This window comes from Phalangium opilio, unplaced genomic scaffold (genome assembly GCF_054372755.1).
Source record: "Phalangium opilio isolate 3A_F unplaced genomic scaffold, DU_Popi_V2 ptg000118l_1, whole genome shotgun sequence".
Taxonomy (NCBI): Eukaryota; Metazoa; Arthropoda; class Arachnida; order Opiliones; family Phalangiidae; genus Phalangium; species Phalangium opilio.
In genome coordinates, this window is record NW_028324211.1 from 295,698 (window position 1) to 317,335 (window position 21,638).

At 43.2% G+C, this 21,638-nt stretch overlaps 1 protein-coding gene across 1 annotated transcript; it reads left to right on the plus strand.

The window, feature by feature from the left end:
• The first annotated feature begins 18,609 nt into the window (after window positions 1–18,609).
• LOC149622721 (uncharacterized) lies at window positions 18,610–19,128 on the plus strand. Its single transcript, XM_089853507.1, has 2 exons — window positions 18,610–18,906; window positions 18,961–19,128. Exons 1-2 carry the CDS (start codon window positions 18,610–18,612, stop codon window positions 19,126–19,128), a joined length of 465 nt encoding a protein of 154 aa, XP_089709633.1.
• Window positions 19,129–21,638: the final 2,510 nt, after the last annotated feature.

Consider the following 21,638-nt stretch of genomic DNA (forward strand, 5'->3'; position numbering starts at 1 on the left):
GTAAATACTGAAATAATAACTGGCGAAGTCAACTGGTTTTTCATTGCTCAAGTTTTAATAAAGAAAGAATTAAATATGATCGTATAGTTCTTTTAAAGTTCATTGCACAAGTTGTCCTGTGATCTTATTTAAAACCTAATTACTTCCAATAACGGAAATGTCGACATTGAACTACACGCAAACCTCTATCGCGTTTTTCGCAAAAGTAAATAACCATCAAAAGTATACTACAACCGGAAACAATAAAAAATAAACCAACAAATCGAACCCGTGTCCTTAAGTGTTCTCTAAACCATTAATTACTCAAACTTCGAAGACACCACTAATCTAAGACAACAAGTTTAATTTAAACTCGAAATTTTAATTTAATTCACAAGGACACCTACGTAAAGCTCAGTAGCTTGTATGCTTAACATCTATAGTTACAATTTGACTGATAATCTACTCCGAGTCCAAACTCCTTTATCAGAGGTATGAAATTTTGCAGGGACGGTACTCAAATGCAGTAGGCGAGCTCTTAGGTTTCTTCTATTCCTCATCATCTTGAAAAATGGCGGCGTCTACGTGTTTCAACCAAAGCTATAACATTTAAAACACTGGTTCCCAACATCCGTAAGACTGACTTCATGTCTTTTGAAGCTCAATTTTCCACCTTCGTTAAAAATGGCGGCCTGAAATGCAATAATATATCTCGATGGGCAACACCGGTAGTTTTTTTTTTGCTACTCTGTAAATACTAAAGGTTATTGTTTTGAAAACATTGAAGATGGATTTTATTATTCTAAATATTCAAGATGAATTCTTTTCTAAATATTCATGATATAATTTCAGTAAAACATCATCTGCGAATAAAATACTTAAATAAAATAAAATTTCTAACCGAACAACCTTGGAGAAGCTTCAACCTTTGACAGGGCAAGAAAATGGTACTTAACTCTATACATGGGCGCCCGTTAAATTTCTCATTTCAAGTAAAAAATCCATGGCGTCTTAGAGTATTGTGTAAATCATGGCGTCTTAGATTATTGTGTAAATTTAAGTGTCCCTCTATCCATATAGATTATGAAACGTAAACTTTAAACTACAAAAGAATAATATCAAATTATTTTAGGGGAAATAGTCAAGGTTAATAGTGGAAGCAGACTCAATTTAGTTTTTTGCCAAATTAACGATAGTAAAATTGAGATATTAAATTCTCAATGTCACAAACCAAGGCGATTACCGACTATATTATAGCAGGAAAAGTATGGGCTATTGAGACTGATTTTTTTCCGATGATCATTGAAACTGGTCTACTCTAAGCTAAAAAATATATAGAGCAACCTTCATACGCTGAAACACGACACAATTGCAAACGCTGTGATTTTTATCGTTTGTAGGGCCTCTCTGTTTTTTGCTCTATGTTCCAAAAACAGCCATAATTTTCAAAAAACCAAATTCTTAAGTAAAGTTTAAAGGGATAGTTATCACGTTTAAAATGTGCTGGGAATAAGAAACTTGCAGAGTAAAGCCGAGAAAGCGGGAAAAACGTTAAAATTATCCACGTCGTAAAATATTTTCATGTCATAAGAACTTGCGAATAATTTAACCTGTATATATATTATTATTATAATTCAAACCATTCTCATCCACTTTGAATTGAACAATATGTCTTCTCACCCATCCTCATAAATTTGCCGTCGAAATATTATTCCCACAATATTATTTTCAGAGCATTTCTCAACATCCAATTCTCAAGCGTCCAAACATTAATTACCGGACGTCAAATAAGTTCTGTTACACCTGTATTTTAGTCATGCCACCTATTTTGCTCCATAAACTATCTCTGTTACACCTGTATTTTAGTCATGCCACCTATTTTGCTTATTAAACTTTCTCCAAGAATATTCTTGAAACACTGTCCATCATCCAATACCGCGGCTCGTCCAACTTTTAATAGCGATTCAACAGATAACGCCGTCTGCCGTAAAATATCCGTCAAACGAATTATCCCCAAATATTCACCCACTGTATTAGCAACTAGGAAATTATAGAAAATCATTAAACATATCCAAATCTCTAAATATTTATACGTTTACAAACCACCACCAACAACCCTCCATTTCTGAAGACTGAGTCTAATTCATAAGTTCTCATTTCTCATATGTCAGTGTGGAACTAAAAATTCTCGCACTGGAACATCTGGTTTTTCTGATCGTAATGTTTTACTACTGTGCTAAGTTGATATAGATAAAATAAAAAATCGTTAGGCTTAATTGCCAATGTTTTGATCGTCATATTTTTTGTCATAACTTTTGATTTTCTGACCCGATTTACAATTTGAAAACAGTTTTGGAATCTACGTGACAAGACGCGTGCAACGATAGCATTGTTGATCCATTTGAAGCATTATTTCGTAACGTCACTATCGGGGGGGCTTTACTATTTCCGCTATGGCTAACGCCATATTAGCGCCACAGTGTCATTTGTAATTTTAGTATAATTTTGAGAAGTAAACCTATTTAGAAAGTCCTACTTTGTTGCTCTAGCTCAAATAGGAACAAAATGGCAGCCAAATGAAAATGTCCAGAAACCTTTGTCCGGGACTGTACGTAGGCTAAACAACCTATTCTTCGTAAGTGTCTGGCACTAGGTTTAGTACCGTTCCAGATTTCCATTGGGACAGTGGTACCCATTTTTGAGTGTCTCAGCCGGTTCATAATGTAGGTTGCTGTGCGTAACAATTCGGCCCATAATGACAATGGTAAACGTGATTCTTCAAGATATATTCGTACCATTTCCATTAACGTCCTATTAATCCTTTCTGCGACTCCGTTCATGGCCGGCGAATTTGCATTCGTCCGTTCTATCTTGATGCCGTCCCTGTCGCAGAATTTTTCAAACCTCTTTGAACAATACTCTAATCCATTAGCGGTTCGTATTTTCTTCAACTTCTTTCCCGTCTGTTTTTTCCACCAGGGCTTTATAGGACTTGAAGCAATCGAAGACTTCGTCTTTCCTTGCCATCGTATATATATAACAGTATCTGCTGAAATCATCAACGAAGGATACGTAGTATCTTGATCCGTCCATGGCTTTTACTGGTGCTGGTCCCCATACATCTGAGTGGACTAATTCCAGGACCTCCTTACTCTTTATCGTGAAACTCCTTTTATGGCTCTGTGCCGTACTCTTACTGACTTTACAAGAATCACACGTTGGTAATGGTAAGTTTATCTTGTCCAAACCTTGCAACATCTGATTATGCTCCATAAATTGCAAGTCTATCCCATTTACGTGACCAACACGGCTGTGCCATTTTTCTGTATTCGATATGCTGTCATGAGCTTCTGCTTCTCGATCCAGTTCCTCATCAAGAATTTGTGCCTCCACGACGTAAAAGTTGTTCTTCAGATGGGCTTCGAAGATTTTTATTCCACTTGGAAAGTACGCAATAAATTTCTGTTGCTCTACTACGCTTTTGAATTATTATTATTCATGAGTCGTACCGATAATAAATTCTTGCTCATTCCCGGTGTATGAATGACTCCCTTTAATTTTAGGAACGTTTCTTCTTCTCCATTGTGCATTTGGATTATAATGTCACCTTTTCCCGGCGCTTTCGACTTTCCTTCTCCAAGCGTCACATCTGATTCTCCCTTTGTATAAGTGTGAAACCAACTCCGGTTATTGCAAAAATGATGCGATGCCGCTGAGTCAAGCACCCTATCATTTGTTGCCGTTGAGGTATAGGAGGCGGATGCTATGCAAGCATTCATCTTTTCCTTTTCTTGCCTTTTCATCTTTGGTTTCGGTGGATTCCTCAACTTCTTAGATCTGCATTCTAATGCTTTATGACCTATTCGTACGCAGTTGTAACATGTACCGAAAAATTGTTGTGATCTAGCGCTTGACGAAGGTTTATGTCCTTGTGCTCCTGACCGGGTATGAAAAGCTGCACTCGTCTCAGATTGCTTCTCCTTTTCCAATTGTTTATCGTACTCTGCAAACAACTTCTCTTTAATTATGTTGGGCGTGAAGTTTTGATCAGATGAATGATAAATTTGTTGAGCTAACGCGTCATATTTATCAGATAATGATCCTATCATTATGTAAGCCAAATCGCTATCAGCTATCACCACCCCCGCGTTTGCCAACTGTTTACGTAGGCTATACAGTCCGTCTCAAAATGATGACATGGTTTCTTGCGGATTATACGTCGCGGTGTATAACTCTCTTCTTAATACTCCGATTCTTAAACGCGACTTGGGTTCAAACCGCCGTAATATCGGTGCCCACGCTCCCACAGGATCCGTTATACCGTCTATAATACTTTGTACCTCTTCACTAAGGCTTAATGCTATAGTCGCGAAAGTCTGTTCGACTCTTTGTTCATAACGTTCTCTCACCGCGTGTGATGCCACTTCTACCGGGCTTTCAGTCCCGTCTATAATCTTCCATAGTCCGTTTAATCTCAATGTCATTTCAATTTCATACCTCCATTGCCGATAATTCCCGGAGTGTAATTTTGTAACTTGCCCGATCTTGTATGCACCTACGTCCGCCATCTTATACAGTCACCGTCCCGTGTCCGCGATAGAATACGAGAGTTCACTTATGTCTTTACAGAACCACGCTCTGCTACCATGTTGTGATTAATTCGATCTGTAGTGACATGTAGTGACAATTAATCATGCACGTTATTCACAAATAAAATTAGTATTTATTAAGTTTATATTAGTAAAACAATAACGCGACTATCTCATTCATCAACTATTAATAAATTACATAATAATTTGAATAATACTGTCGTTTGGGGTGAGCTGAGTGAAGAGACCGGGAGAGCAAAACGAACTGACTGATTAATCAAAAAGAACTAAGCATGTTAGCTATCTGATGAAGTCATCTTGACTACATCCCTTTATCTTATCTAGCCTATTCTGGTCAAAGTCTACAAGGTATATTTTATCACAGATCCACAACCAATAAAACATAATTTCTGTTAGTCATGTATTTTGTTATGCCAGCAATTCAGCTTTCGTATTAAATAGATATGCCAAGTCGACGAAAAGGCCTTAATTGATGAAGTGCAATATTATGCATTACAGTCATTACTAAGTTTTGGCTCTGATATAATTACTCATATCTGATTACTTGGCGAATTGAGACGTTAAACAAACGCATAAATCTTGCCTATAGCGATCCACTGGGCTTCTACATTCAACTCTTCCGCGTATGCTTCCAGTTTGTTTCTGGCGAGGCAACATGCTTCTTTAAGAGGGCCCACTGCTGTGTCGATGACGATCTTAAGTTTATTCTGTAACCAGTGATATACAGGCATAACAATGGAAACGGTTGGATATTTAGAAACCGAGACGCGTCGAGTCGCTAATTCGAAATCCTTAAATATAGAATCGGATTATTCGCTCACACCGTAATAAAGAATATACGTACCGGGTATTTGTTAAAGTTGTGGACGAAATATAAAGGTTGTTACGACTCCTTGAAAGTGGTATACTTAAAACAATGCAAATAGTCTACATTGTGAAACAAGTTTTGTGACTCTGACCAAATAGTTTTCAAATTTATTCGTAATTTCATAATCGAGAGATAAGAGAAAGTGTATTTTTAACAAGAATGAAAAACTCAATCATCTGATTAGAAGGGTGCAACCACTAAGATCTCATGGCAAGCTTAAGCTAGTACAGTTGAAGTACTTCTGGCAAAAGGCGGGCATAAACTTTATTTTCAATGGATACGCTTACATGTTGAACATAATCTTTACTAAACAAAACAAAATTTATCACAATTTAAGACCATAAAAGTTGTACACGTCTAAACAGATTTATGCGCTTTTGCTGGTTAAACAAATCCTTTTTCTCTTATATTTCGGTTATAAGTTTATGCATAATTGAAATAAGTTCGGCCAAAGGCACAACCCTACTTGCAAACTTTCGTGGGCTCATAAAAACTCGCGTATAACGTTTAGCTAAAGTTTGCTGGGCCATTTCTACTCACTTTGACCCAAAGAACCGCGGCCTTTATTAAATATCGAAGACAATTACCTACCTATTAAATCTCTAATCCGCAAGTCCCAATAGTGAAGACTTGGCGGTTACCCGGACCTTAATAAATAACCTTTGTAGGGAACCACTCTCATACCGTGGGTAGTATCCTAACCACTACCACACTCTCACATCTCACGTAATAATTCCCTTACAAAGCATGTCATAAGTGGAGTTCCAGCAATGTTTGACGTCTTAAACCAGATTAAGGTCATCTATCCCAAATGTTTTGTTTAACTGGTGCAGTTTTTCCTCCTTCAGAACAGGTAAACGAAATTGTACAACAACCGATCTAATATGAAAGAACCGTAATGTGACACATAATTATACTGTAAAATACTCCATAGATGTCAGTAAATAGGTTGCGTAAATGTGTCATTAAATGATTGGCCAATGTAAATATTTTCGAAGTCGTCAGTGTTACGTTCAACTATCATACGAAGTTCGTCCACCTCACAATTTTTATGAAACACACACACGGGAACACTTACAACTATGCAAGTGTCACCTACTGCCTACACCTTAACAGTCATCCTCAATAATTAATGTTGTACCTTGGCCACAGCTTTTCCTACAGACACGTATTCTGGTGAATTAACGAAATCGCCTTCGTCGCTACCATATTCCTCCTCTGTTTGGTATTTAGGATTTGATTTAAGCTGGTCTAGAATTACTTTAACCCCCAAATTTAAGACATGCGCAAAGCAACGAATCCGACATTGCATAGTGTAACGATAACCAAGAACAGCACATCTTTCTTCGAGTTCTCTTGAAAAGGTATCGTTGTTGGACGCATTATCCATAGGTACTTTTGATTCGCGAAAGTCACGGACGGAGATCTGAAAACACGAATTAGTCGCGTACTACTAAATTACCGACAAACACCAATCACGGAAACTGAATTATCGCCAGCTGATCTAATGTTGGGCTACGCCATCAGAACGCGACTGGATGTAATTGTCCCGCGTCATGACATAAACCGTAAGAAGCAACCGCTAAAGAAATCGAGATTTCAAGTTGGAGACTCGGTTTAAGCGAAACATTATCGCGACGGTAGCAAGTGGTTTGTAGACGAAATAGTAGCCACTTGTGGTAATGGGCCCTTCGAAATTCAAACACCAACTGGTTAATTACATGGCTCCAGCTTTAGTCTAGTTCAATTACCGTCAGTAAATTATTTTTAATTTGCGAATTACCTCAGCAAAATTACTGATCTATACCATACCACATTTTCCAGTGTTAATAAATCTCTAAAAAAGAAACATTTCTCAGCTCTTACTTGTATTTTTGAGTAAAACTAAATGCAAGAGACTGTAAAAATTTGCCAATTTTACTACCGAGCCTAGCTTTCCCTGAATTTTCCTATCCGTTTCTGCCGAGTAAAGCACCTAAATAAGAATAAAGTGCTCTTATTTCAACATAGTTTAATAAACTATATCTCTGCGCGTGGAAAAATAAATCTTTGACAAACGTAAATTTTTTTCCCCCAAAATTGGAATCGGTGACGTACCAGTAGCTTATGTATGGTAATTTCACATCTCTATGTAAGGCAGTGCTTATTTCCTTACTCGTATTTTACTCAACGCATGCCGCCGAATAATGTATCAGTAAAAACCGATCTTTGAGCTTCAAGGTCAGCATCTAGCGCGAGTCAATCTACAGTTTAAAGTTCATATATAGACCGAGTAGGCTAAATAGGCCCAATATGACTTCATCGCTACTACGTTTGGGGAAAAAGAATGAAAAATCTGAAATGTTGCAACGGTTAACCCCGGGAAAGTATAAGTGGCCGGTCTTAAAAAGGGGAATCGTCACAAGCCGCGGTAAATTAGAAATAGGGAAAATAGGCCTACCTCATTCCGAGCGGAAGAAATATATAGGTAAGGAAACACATACCTTTTATGCTCTCAGTAAAAGATTTTATTGAAACGATTTATTCAAAACGATATTTAAGTAAATTTCCAAAAGGATGACGCGACTGAATACGCGGAATTTGTCGAACGGACCCGAGCCTGGTCCCTGATAGCGGAGATCGAGAGAAAAAGACCGCGACGGAAAGAAAGCGCAACACAACCACTGTTGCTTAGAGAAAAACCCGGTGTTTTGGTGTTTTTATCACCTCGGTTTCGGCGCACACTAAAAAGGGGAGGGGTGAAAAATATAAGCTCGACGGCTGGCAGAACATAAGCAAAAAAATCCAGCTCCGCCAGGCGTCGTCTGCAGCGGTGTCTGCTAAACACCGTTGCACACACCCACACCAAAAAAAAGAGAAGAGAAACGGGGCTGGGACAAAGCTCGGGTTCAGTACAAAAGTTATTATGGTGTTTTTTTTTGTGGCCTTATGGGCCAGAGAAGTCCACACGGGAGATCTTAATACCGCGTTGCCGGTCCTTTTGGATAAACGTCCTGGGGCATACCATGGCACGATGGAGGCCTAATGCGTGACACACGGGGCATTCATATGTTGCCGTCGGTCGAGTGATATAAGGAAATCCTCCGGGGGTCACGGGATAAAGTCGGACGCGGTCCGACTCGAGCATTCCCTCCCAGGCAATGGGGAACAAGGCACGGTCGGCTGGTGGGGCTCGTAAATATGGGAGATCGGGCACAAACTTTCTATCATACTCGGAAACCTCATACAGTTTTTCCTGGAGGATGGGTATGGGTCCGTAATCTTGATAGAGGCGCTCATATTGCGTAGTGTATCTCGGTACATGCCGAGACGTCGATGGGGAGTGCCATGATCTGCAGCGGTACCCTGAGGCGTACCTTCGGGAGTCGCGGCCTCGGGGCCGGGATTTTCGGTGGGCATAGCTGCGGTATCGGGTATCGTATTTGCAGCTGGAAGGACAGGCGTAGCGTCTGTGTCGGGAATTGAAATATCGGCAACATGATGGGTAGGAGCGTCGATGACAGTATCAGGAAGAATGGCAGCAGCGGTGGCAGTGTGCTCCGGGATTGGATCAGGGGCTGGGGCCGCTCTTGAATCTTCTCGTTGAGGAATGTACCTTGGCGGAAGAAGGTGCGCAATGCGGTCCATGGTTTCCTGTAGGGTAGCGGCGGGTTGTAGCAATGGCGTCAGATTTCCTCGTGGACGGAAGGGAGGCCTTTCCTCTTCTCGCACTTGTCGTTCTAGTTGATCCATGGGAGGTACCGGATCCAACTGTTCAGTCTCCTCCGGATGGATCTGCAACACATCCACCTCTGGCAGGGCGTCACGGTGAGCGCGACGGGCTCGTCGAGGTAGGAGGGGCTCAAGAGGAGGGATCGGGGGTTGTACTTCTTGATGACGTACAGAGGCGGGATGCGGAAATATGCTTGCCGAAGGCAAAGAGATGGTTGGACACTCCCTCGGGATTGGATTTAAGAGGAATGCTTCAGGTGTAGGCAATGGTGTGGAGCCACGGGTTAGCCGTGGTCTCTGTGGCCAGGGACGGGAAGAATCCATCCTAGAAATGATCGCAATAAACAATTAAATTCCATAGAGGATGACTATCAGTTTAATGTGCTGCTTCAGTTCATCTAAGTTAAACTGCCGTTAAAATAGTTCGCCTTGGATGAGCTATTCGTACTCGCTCCCAAGGAGGTTTAGCTATAGGCATCCTCTTAAAACAAAAGTCACTCTGATCTAGATCGCGCATGCCCTTATCCCTTAAATATCGGCTGATTTCGTTGGAGGAGCGTAGCATACGACTCTTCCGGCCTGGGGGATAATAGTAGATGTCCATATCCACTTTTCCGGGTTGGACTGTATGGCGGTAACATAGTTCGCGAATCCATCCTTTCCGGAAGGGTTTCTCATAGTTTGTGGCTCTATGCTCCGGAATGGAGGGAGTTATTAGGGGTCGAGTGTCATCTTCACTACTCGAAGATTTAGTTTCTTCCGCTACGGCGGAAGGGGGAAGATCGCCTTCCGGGCTTGTTGATAAGGTGTGGGCCTTCTGCATTTTCCTTTGAGGTCTGGTGGACGAGCTTCCTGTTGTTGGCACTCTGGTGCGTTTGTTTCCTCGTCCGGCGCTTACAATTCGGCCCGCGTTTTCGGAGGACGAACTCAATTCATCCCGCTTTTGAGCTCTCGGTCGAACTACTCGTTGCCTAGTCCGAATCCTGGAATCCTCGGTCGGAGGGCTTCTACTGGATGCCTTTCTAAATTGCTTCCTCTTCGGTCTAATACCAGACGACGTTGTTGTCGGGTGACTTCTTTTACGGATATCTGGGATCTCAGGTTCGTCGCTAGTGGGGTTACTACTTGATTTTCTTCTCAATGGTCGTCTCTTTCGTCTTGGAGCCGCGGAGGAGGTCATCGGAGGACCTCGTCTTTCTGGTTCCGTGTCGGATGCTCTGTCGTCATCGGTAGACGTACTCAATTTCCGAAGAGTTTTCTTCCTAGGTCGGATCCCTTCCCTTGACGTGGTGGTAGGGTGGTCCCTCTTCGTTCTCTCAGTCGTAAGCTTCGGAGATACTTGTGTGGTCGCGGAGGGAGGTATTGTTCCTTGTGGTAGCGAGTCGGGTTCTGAATGTATTTCCTCCGGTTGAGGTACTTCTGCTCGAGGAGCATCTGGAATAACCTCTTTTGGTTCCTGAGTTTTCCTTTTCGGAACTCGGTCTACAAATCGGAATGGTCCGATCATTTCTACAACTTCCTCGAACGACTCAGAGGGTGGTCGAGGTTTGTCTTGAGATACGTGGGGAGTATGCGTTCCTTCGGGAGGTGGTGTTACTGTTGTCGTTACTGGAGTAACAGGCGTGCTCGGTATAGTGGGTTCCATATTCTGAACTCCTTCCGTAGAGACGACTTCTTCAGGAATTTCTCGCGGTGGTGTTCCTTTTGGAGATGATACTCTGGGCCTTAGCGGAGAGATAACTTCTTTTGGCCGCGTCTCCTCGCTTTCCTCGTTAGGATTTTCCGGATCGATTCTTTCTTCGCCTGGGGAACTGGAGGTCTCGTTTCCTTCCAATGGAGCTTCTGGGGTTTGATATAACTTCAACTGAGCGATGTTGATGGGGCCGGTCTTTTGTCCAGAAATCATGTCTTCCAAAATGTATACCAAGGGACTACGCTTTTCAATAATTTTGAACGGGCCGGTCCATTTCGGACATAGCTTGGCCATTCGGCCAAGAGTGGCGTTGGATAGAGGATGCGTTACCTTCCATACGATAGTTCCGACTTCAAATTCAAGATCTTCCCTCCTGAGATCGTAGTATTTCTTTTGTTTGGCTTGGGCCAATTTGGAAAAGTTCTTCGTTAGTTTCCATTGGTCCCTGAGGATTCTTAACGTCTCAGATCGATCTTCGAATTCTTCAAGAGGCATACCAATGTCTATATCCCAGGGGAGTCTTGGTTCTCGTCCCATGTTTAGGTAGAATGGGGATCGCATAGTTGTCTCGTGAGGAGCGGAGTTGATCGCGAAGGCGAGAGCATTTAACGTTTCATCCCATGTCCGATGATTATTTTCGACATAAATGGAGATCGTTTCTCCCAGGACGCGGTTGACTCGTTCGGTAATGTTCGATTGCGGATGATATGGGGAGGTATGAATTGGACCAATGTGGAATAATTTGCATGTGTCATGCCATAAGGAGGAGACGAACTGCGTTCCTCGATCACTGAGGATCTGTTTTGGTGCGCCCCATCTACAGACAAAGTTCTTGAGAGCTAACGCGCAGGCGTCTGCAGTTATCCTTTTCAATGGAATTAACTCGACAAATTTTGTCATGTAATCCGTGAAGACGAGGAGGTACTTGTATCCTCTTCTACTGACTGGAAATGGTCCCATAATGTCGACTCCAATCTTATCGAATGGTCCAGTTGGAACGGTGGGGATCATGAGTCCTGGAGTTCTTCGATTGCTAATCTTATATTGTTGACATAAGACGCACTCCTTGACGTATTGTCTTACGTCCTTCTCTAGATCAGGCCAACAGTATCTGTAGCCGACTCTTTCTTTGGTCTTATATTTCCCTCTGTGTGCGGAAAGTGGATGATCATGTAGAAGTCGTATTGCTTCCCTTCTTAAGGATCTTGGTAGGTATATCCTTGCTGGGCGGACTCCGGACGCCTTGTGGTAGATTAGATGGTTCACCATCTCAAAATCTGGGTTTTCCGGAGGATTATCTTGTCGTGAAAGTTCAATAATGCGACGGATGATAGGATCTTCTCCTTGAGCTGTTATAATATCATCGCGGTCGAAGATGTGGAAGTTCGCATGCGGGTATGGTGGCAAAATATAAGCGAGATGAGACTGATCCGATGGTGCATTGGATTCTTCGGATGATGCACCTGGATTTTCTTCTTCTTCCACCGAGGAAGCGACTGACATGGCATAAATCCGATCGGAGCTCTTGAAAGGGCATCCGCAACGACGTTTTCAACGCCTTTCTTGTGTTGAACCTTGAAATCAAATGTCTGCAGATACATCGCCCATCTGACAAGTTTCGAATTTGGTTCTTTAAGTCCAAAGAGCCATTGTAGCGCTTTGTGGTCTGTTACCACCGTGAATTGTTTACTTTCCAAATACGGGCGGAAATGTCTAATAGCCCAGTGAATCGCGAGACATTCCTTCTCGGATGTGCTGTAACTCGCTTCAGCGTTTCTGAGACTTCTGCTGGCATAGGCAATCGGAACTTCAGTTCCGTCTTGAATCTGGGAGAGCATTGCTCCTAATCCGGCGTCTGAGGCATCTGTTGTTAGGATGCTGGGGGCGTCTGGCTTGTACGCAGCCAGAGGTGGAGAGTTGCAAATCGCTTCCTTGATTTTCTTAAAAGCGTCGTTTTGTTCAGGGCCCCATTTAAATCTGATTCCCTTTTTCTTCAAGTGGTTAAGTGGGGTGGCCAGTTTCGAATAATGGGGTATAAAGCGGTGATGCCATCCGGCCATTCCCAGAAAGCGTTGAAGTTTTCTTAAAGTTCTTGGTCGAGGATATTTTCGGATGGCTTCCATCTTAGATGGATCGATATAGATTCCTGTCTCATTTATGACATGTCCCAAGACTACAGCTTCCGACTGAGCAAATCGACATTTCTTCAATTGAAGAGTAAGACCGGCGTTCTTCAATTTATTCATGACATATTCGAGAGCGTTCTTCTGTTCCTTCCAGGTTTCGGATGCGATGAGGATATCGTCCAGATACACGACGATAGAGAATTTTTCTCCATCGCGGAATACTTCATCCATCAAACGCTGAAAGGCACTCGGTGCGTTGCAGAGTCCAAATGGGAAAAAATTGAACTCATACTTGCCGGCATGAGTTATAAAGGCAGTCTTGGGTGCGCTTCCGGGTTCCATCTCGACTTGCCAATAGCCAGATTTCAAGTCCAGGGCGGTGATATACTTGGGTCGACCCAATTTGTTCAGCGTTTCGTCGATTCGAGGAATCGGATAGGGATCTTTGGCTGTGATGGAATTGAGTTCCCGAACGTCTATACAGAATCTATACTTCTTTTTCCCAGGTCCTGATCCATCATCCTGTTCTATGATTACTACAGGAGAAGCCCATGTTGAAGTCGATGGCTTTATGATACTGTCCTTTAACATTTCATAAATGTTGCGCTCGATAATTTTCTTCTTATCTTCGCTCACGCGGTATGGTCTTTTGTGGATGGGTTTCGCGCTACCAGTATGTATTTCGTGCACGACCAAGCTGGTTCGTCCCAACTTGTCGCTAAATAATTCGGGGAATCGGAGAAGGAGTTCCTTCAACTCCCTCTTTTGCTACTGCGAAAGAGAGGTTGATTCTACTGCTTTATTTACATTGGAAATCATTTGCGGCGACGGAGGCAATTGATCTTCTGTCACTTCAACTAATTTCAGGGTTAGTCCATCTATGGTACAAGTGAGGTTCCCAAAACAAATGATAGTTCTCCAGTCCTCAAGGAAGTCTTGTCCTAATATTGCGTCACAAAGTAGAGAGGGGACGATGTGAAATTCTTGACTGAAGCGTCTGGTAATATTTTGATCAAAAGTTATTTCAAAGTCTAACATCGTAGAACCCTTTGTGAACGAATATTGTCCGTTTCCCATAACAATACACTCGGACCTTTCCGAGTTGGGCTCTAACCTAATGTCTCCTCTAAACCTTTGTATCGCCCTCCATTGATCTAAGCTGATCATTGACACTTCCGCCCCATTATCAATACTAGTAGGTAGGCTTAAATGTTCAAATTGTATCTTTATTAAGTGAGGAGTCCGTTTTGGGAGGTCTCCTCTTCGTTGAACTGTGGCAAGGTGAAGGGGTTGTCCTGCCACAAGTCCGTTGTCTTCATTAGGGACTATCGAGACGCGGGAGGGAGACGTCCTCTGTGACTCCCCCCCGGGTTGGCGTTTCCCGAATTCTGGTCTCTTCGTCTCTCAACCCGTGGCGATGGACACTCGCTTGCATAGTGATTTTGACCACCACAGTTGAAGCAAGAAAAAGGTCGTGCTTCCTGAAAGGATTCCCGAGGAACTTGATTCTCTGGGTTCGAGTGACGTCTTGTAGGAGGTGGAAGGGCTCGTTGTCGAGGCAGTTGCTCTCGTGGTTCATAGGCTGGGTTTCTTCTCTCGAAAATTCTCGTTTGACGAGGGAAATCGTCTTGTGGCGGACGTCTTCTCGAGTCCCGGTAGGGCTGTCTAGATTGGGGGTTTGGTCTCGGGAAAGGAGCTCGATAGTTTTGAGCTGGAGGATTTTGTGGAACAACTTGGGTAGAAGTAGGAGTTTGTTATCCGTCCGGAAGAGGGGTGTTAGTACTTCCGTAATGGATGTCCCTGTTAGTAACATGTCCCATACATTTGATACACCCTTGGCCCGTCCCTGTCTGGGAGTTATTCGCGATCGTGAAAGATACCTGTTCTCTAACAACTAGAGGATCTTGAGTTGCTTTATTAGGTAGGGTAGTCTCCTTTTTGGATGGGCTTGGAGGATGTAAGTCAAAAGTTTGTTCGATGTTTAAGCAAACATCATGTATGTCTGTTATTGTGTCTGCTGGGAGAACCATGAGTAATCCCTTAAATTCCATCCTTAGATTACGTTTCATAATAATAAGCAACTCATCTTCCGGTATTGGGGGACTTAAACCCTGATTAACCCTAATAAAATGACGGAAAAACTCATCTATGGATTCATTAGGTTTTTGTTTTCTGGTCTGCAAGTCTAATCTAGCTTTAGCTCCCTCATCCTTTATTCTATAGTGCCTTTTTAATCTTCCCTTAAACTCTGCCCAGTCTACTCCAGGGGGAAGGGAACGAAACCAGTAAAGGGCGTTATCTCGTAATAAGAGGGGCATGAAAAGCATTTTATCATCCTCGCTAATTTTGTGAAAGCTTACATATTCTTCAAATTTCCTAATAAATTCAGGGACGCTTTCATTTCTTCGTCCGAAAAATGCTAATCGTTCTGGGGGCTCTAAACCTTTTACATTTCCTTGATTGGATACTGCCAGATTAGAAAATGACTGTAAAATTGACGCTAGAAAAGCAGCCTGTTGGGCGCCTCCGGTAGTAGGATTTCCTTGTGATTGGGGATTTGGTGTCCCTTGGGTCTGACCTGTACCCTGTGTTCCTTGTGGCTGAGAGCTAGGAGGGGGCGGAGGATTTGCTTGAGGGGCTACTGAGGGTTGACTAATGGTCCGCTGTGATTGTCCTACTGGATTTGCTCTAGCTAATCGTATCGGGGCGCTCGTGTAACTAACCGAACTACTCCTTGGGATGGTTCCATGATTGGAAGTAGTCGTTTGGGTAGCGAAAGGCATTGTGGCTGTCGACGTAATCGTGGGATTTATTCGCGTGGAAGAAGTCCAATTCTGCATAAACTGTTTGGCCCCTGCGTAAGCGCTTATCTCAGTTGTTGGCTTAGGCCTAGGCCTAATTGGGCTAGTTCGAGGCGTTACTTGTACCGTAGGGAGATCTGATATGCTCCCGAATCTGTTTCGCCTTGTTAGATTTCCTCTAGGGACCGGACTTTGGCTTCTTTGATTAAAAAGGGCTAAATTTGCTTCGCGCCTATGTCTTTCTGCCTCAATTAGAGCACTGGTCTGAGATGATATATTTTCCTGTTCAGAGTGTGTTGTTCTATCAGGATCTAAGTCGGGGTTCTCATCCCACAGAGGTTCCTCATTTGAATCGTATGCATAAGCCATCTTTGTTGTGGTTAACCGAGGGGGGCGTAAAAGGCTTCCGACCACGAGATTTGGCTTAGCGGAATGAAGCGGGGATCCAAAAGATTCCAATGATTTGGAGGAGACCGAGGACGATTCCGATTTCTTTCTCTAGCGATATGATTTGTTAATAAAGCTTGGGCACGATTCGGGTTCGCTCATTCAATTATTAAGTTTAAAACACAATTGAATTTATTCGACAATGAATGTTCCCCGATAATTAAATTCCAAAAAAATCACTAATCAAAATATAAATATCTAAATAAATTATACCCCAGCTTAATCAATTCCACTAGCAATGCAATAATAGTAAGTAAAAATAGTGGATAATTGTAAAACAATCAAATATCGGAACTACGCCTCAGAATATTCCAGAACGGGAGGGTCCAAGATGGCGGCTTTCACACTCAAAGCAAAACTAAAACGTTAGCGAAGCCGAAGCGGGCCCGACCACCCCGTCGAAAAAAAATGGCGACGGCGAAACGGGAAAAGCGATAACCCAGGGTTCGAAAATCATGGGCATCAGCACCATTTGCAACGGTTAACCCTGGGAAAGTATAAGTGGCCGGTCTTAAAAAGGGGAATCGTCACAAGCCGCGGGAAATTAGAAATAGGGAAAATAGGCCTACCTCATTCCGAGCGGAAGAAATATATAGGTAAGGAAACACATACCTTTTATGCTCTCAGTGAAAGATTTTATTGAAACGATTTATTCAAAACGATTTTAAAGTAAATTTTCAAAAGGATGACGCGACTGAATACGCGGAATTTGTCGAACGGACCCGAGCCTGGTCCCTGATAGCGGAGAGCGAGAGAAAAAGACCACGACGGAAAGAAAGCGCAACACAACAACTGTTGGTTAGAGAAAAACCCGGTGTTTTTATCACCTCGGTTTCGGCGCACACTAAAAAGGGGAGGGGTGAAAAATATAAGCCCGACGGCTGGCAGAACATAAGCAAAAAAATCCAGCTCCGCCAGGCGTTGTCTGCAGCGGTGTCTGCTAGACACCGTTGCAATGTTTTAGAACTTCAGTTTTTAGAAAATATAGTTCTTTATTACGCAATTTGGCAAAATTAAATGTTCTATGAATTAACTTCGCGCTAATATATTTTCGGCATCCAGTATATCCGCATAGTTCACCATTTGGTGCATAGAACATAGAGACATATCGCCGATAAGCTGAAACTTGTACATTTTCCAACAAATAGGTGGGTTGACGTCATATTGGGCCTACGCTGCTCGGTCTACTACAGATAATCTAGCTCTTTTCCGGTACTGTTAAAGAGTTGAACCTTTGGCCTCCCTAGCGGTTGGGAGTATGAAAGTATACAAAATTTTATTCGAAATTCATTGCTACCGCTAGGCTCTATTGGTATTGTAAGACTGGTAAGACCGCCGCGGTTATTATTGGATTAAACTTAGCGAGATAGATCGGGTTTCGTTTAACACATTGAAAATGAGCTCTAGACGTTTAAAGGTTGTGGTACAGTGGCAAAACGACCATAAAATAAGCTCAGTCAGTTTAGACAAAATTGTAAACCTATCCTACAGAAGCATGGACGCCATTAATAAAATGACTGATGTCATTTGGAAACGCGCATGCGGAAGCAAAAAGCCCAGATTAACCAGGCTAAATTGCTTCATTTCTCAGGTAAGCATTTTCTAATCTTAATTTAAAGGAACCGAATGGTTAAAAGAGGGTGCAGAGGAAAATGACGATGTTTTTTAATTATTCTACTAATTGTTAGACTTTTGAGCAAAGTGAAACTTTCTCGACATATTTTACATGAGCATCTTATAATTATAAGAATCATCGATAAAAATTCACTTGATTTTCCACTTCTCCCTCCCTGTGATCGGAAGGATCAAGAAGTGGCACAATTTATTTGAAATAAGGACCTCCGACCCATTATGTAAGGCCCTGCCTTTTTGTTATCACAATAGACCTAAAAATAAAATAAACTGTAACGAGCCAAACAAATAACCGAGGCCCTAAATCAGTCTTAACTAGGGTAGAACATACATCATGCTATAAAGAGTTAATAAAAGATACGTTACGTTCAGTGGAGATATTTTCTTTTTATTATTTCTATGCGTATACTGTCCTCTTCAACTTTACAATACTTCTTGTGACCCGCGTCGTTACCGTTGTTACACGAATTATCTTCATCGGCCGCCCGATTCAACTGCCCCCCTTCCTCTTTCTGCCGTCGCTTTTTATCTCTGCGATCAAGGTCAGAGGTCAAGGGCAACCTACTCTAACGCCATCTGCCGGCCCTTACATTTTCCCCCTAATTCGCTGGAACAACGGTAACGATATTAAAGGGGCAAACAAAATTATAACCAAAATAAATAAATAGGAACACCTGCGCGTTAAGGCAGTCAAAAATAATAACAATATATAATTAATACAAAAAAAAAGGAAAGAAAGATAATGTCCATTATTGTCGGGGCCTATGCCCAAGTCCGAGTCCAAGTCCTGCGGGTCGCGGCAAGCGAGCCGGATCCAGAGTCTCGTAACCCCACAGCTGTCTCTGTTGATTGTTACGTAGGACGTGGCGCGGATGGGGACATGTGCTGGCCAGGTGGCCTGTCCTACGACACCGGTAACACCTCCGAAGGTATGGGCAATGGAAATGGCTGTGCCCCAAAAAACCACATTCCCGACATTCGGGAGATGGGAACCCATGAGCAGTCCAACGGCGGATTGAAGGCTCTGGTGACAGTGTGGGTCGCTGGCGAGGAGCAGTCCAACGGCGGATTGAAGGCTCTGGTAACAGTGTAGGTCGCTGACGAGACACTAGACGAGGGGGAGATTCTGGACGAGGTGAAGGCCGTCGGACAACCAAAGAATGGTTGCCGCGCTGTAGTCGTGGTTCTGGTGACGGTGAAGGTCGCGGACGAGTCGCTGGCCGAAGGGGTGATCCTGGACGAGGTGAAGCACGGTGAATAAATAAAGAATGATCGCTGCGCTGGCGCGGACGTGAAGGGCGGATTTGAGGCTCCCGCCTAAACAATAGGGAAGGTGATCGCCGAAACGCTCGGGTAGGAGATGGACTCGGTGACGGGGACTCCATAGGTCGGATAGGAGACCGACTCCTTGAACGGCGCGGATGACGATAATAGCCGGAATTCCTGAAAGGGGGTGACCCTGTTCTTACCCCCACGGAGCGTCGACCGGGACTATGTACGCGGACGACAAGGTCATTGGCGGTTGAGTCCATTCTAGGGAGGATAAGAATGTTATTATTATGTCACCAGTGGAGGGATAATTATATGGTTCCTTTATATTAATCGAGACTATCTGGCGTCCCTAAAAATTTCCTGCGTTGGGGGAGCACCTGGTATAGGATCAGGTTTAAAACTAAAATTATCTCGGCAAAATCCAGTGTGGATATGGGGAATTTGTTGATAATCGGGCCAAGATCGTAATTTAACCCGAATCGGCCCAGACGTGTAGTAGTATACCGCATGGGTTTGTCCAGTGGGAGACGGTTTCTTGCGTTGAACAATTTCCCGAATCCATCCAAGATCGAAAGGAGCTAGCAGGGGGTTGTTGCTGGGTGTAGTTGCGTCCAGGGAGTAATTAATAGAATCTCCTAAAAGAGTGTCGGAGGGCTCGGGATCCTGGATGGCAACAAGTGAGTCTTCAGTAGCGTTTTCGCCGATTACATCAACAGTAGCGGTAGCGGATATAGAGGAAGAATTAAAAGATGATTTTAAATTAGGAGCTAAAATATTGCTATCGCTCCGAGATAAATCGGCATTAGTGTTCGCCTGATCATTGACATCGATGTTAGCCGCCTCATCAGTATCGACGTTGGCCTCATCCTCGATGGAGATATCGGTCGGTAAATTATCTGCAAAGTGATCCTGGGAAATAAAATACTTTAGCTGGCTGATATGCCAGGTACCAGCGGGAGCCCCTGATATTTCATGACGCAGTCGGTATGTCAATGGCCCTTGTTTTGCGATGATGCGGAATGGTCCTTCCCATGCTGGTGCCAATTTAGCGGTATACCCTGCCGCGGCTTGTGATAACTTGTGGGTGCGTTTCCATACAAGTTGTCCTAGTTCCAATTCGGATCCACTATACTGCAGGTCATAGTAATGTTTTTGTTTTGCTTGAGCTAGCCGGGAAAAAGCTTCTGCCTCCTCTCGAATGGTCTGTAAGTCCCTTAACGGTCCGCGTTCATAGGTGGTGACTTGCAGATCGTTGCCGGTTAATGTGGACAGGTCACGAATCTCCTCGTCCTGGTCCCAAGGTAAGCGAGGTTCTCGTCCATATTGTAATGCAAAAGGGGAAAATCCCGTAGTTAAATGTATGACAGAGTTGATGGCCAACTGGTGCATCTCTAGGCCCAAATCCCAATGCTTATGATGATTTCCAACGTACATACTCATTAATTCCCCCAAGACCCGGTTAACTCTTTCCGATAAATTGGTCTGAGGATGATAAGGTGTTGTAAACTTAGGTTTTACCTTCATCAAACGGCAAACACAGGCCCACAGGGACGAGGTGAATTGCGCCCCATTGTCAGAACAGACTGCCTCGGGAGATCCATGTCGGGAGATATATTTCAAGAATACATTACCAATAGTAAGAGCGGTAATGTTACGTATGGCCGTAAGTTCTACATATTTTGTGAAATAATCGACGATAACGACGAGGAAGCGATTTTGTCGTTGGGTTGTAGGTAACGGACCCATCATGTCAATACCGACAAGTTGGTTCGGTCCATAAGTAGTTATATTAGAAATCATCCTACCGGGGGTTTGAGTATTACGGGCCTTATACTGTTGACAGGTCAAGCACTGTCGCACCAAGCGACGAATGATAGGTCGAAAATTCGGAAAATAGAATCGGGACATAATCTTCCGTTCGGTGGCGAGACTTCCTCGATGCCCCGAAAGGGGATGGTTATGATAAATGTCAAACAATCGGGCATGTAAAGCGTCCGGGATTACTAGCTTTGCGGGGCGATAAGAGGAACTTTTCCGGAAGATCAGATTGTCCGTCATTTGATATAAGGCATGGGCTTCACCACGCTGAAGACTGGTCCAAACTGCGGTCCACTTGGGGTCTTGCTGCTGGGCCGCCCGTATCTCATCCTTCGTTAACGGATCCACTTCATGTTCATCAGCGGCTATAAAAATACCCAAGAAGGTTTTAATCGGGGTTTTCTCACCTTCGGTAACATCCCCAATAGGTCGGGACAAAGCATCAGCGACTCTATTAGATTTCCCAGAACAGTGGATGATGTCAAAATCGTACTCTTGTAATTCTATCGCCCATCGCATCAATTTACTTTTCTGGTCCTTCAAGGTAAAGAGCCAGGTCAGAGCCTTATGGTCGGTAACTACAGTGAAATGGCGGCCCTCCAAATATGGTCGGAATTTCCGAATGGATTCCACCACGGCTAAACACTCTTTTTCCGGAATGCCATAATTCTTCTGTGACCC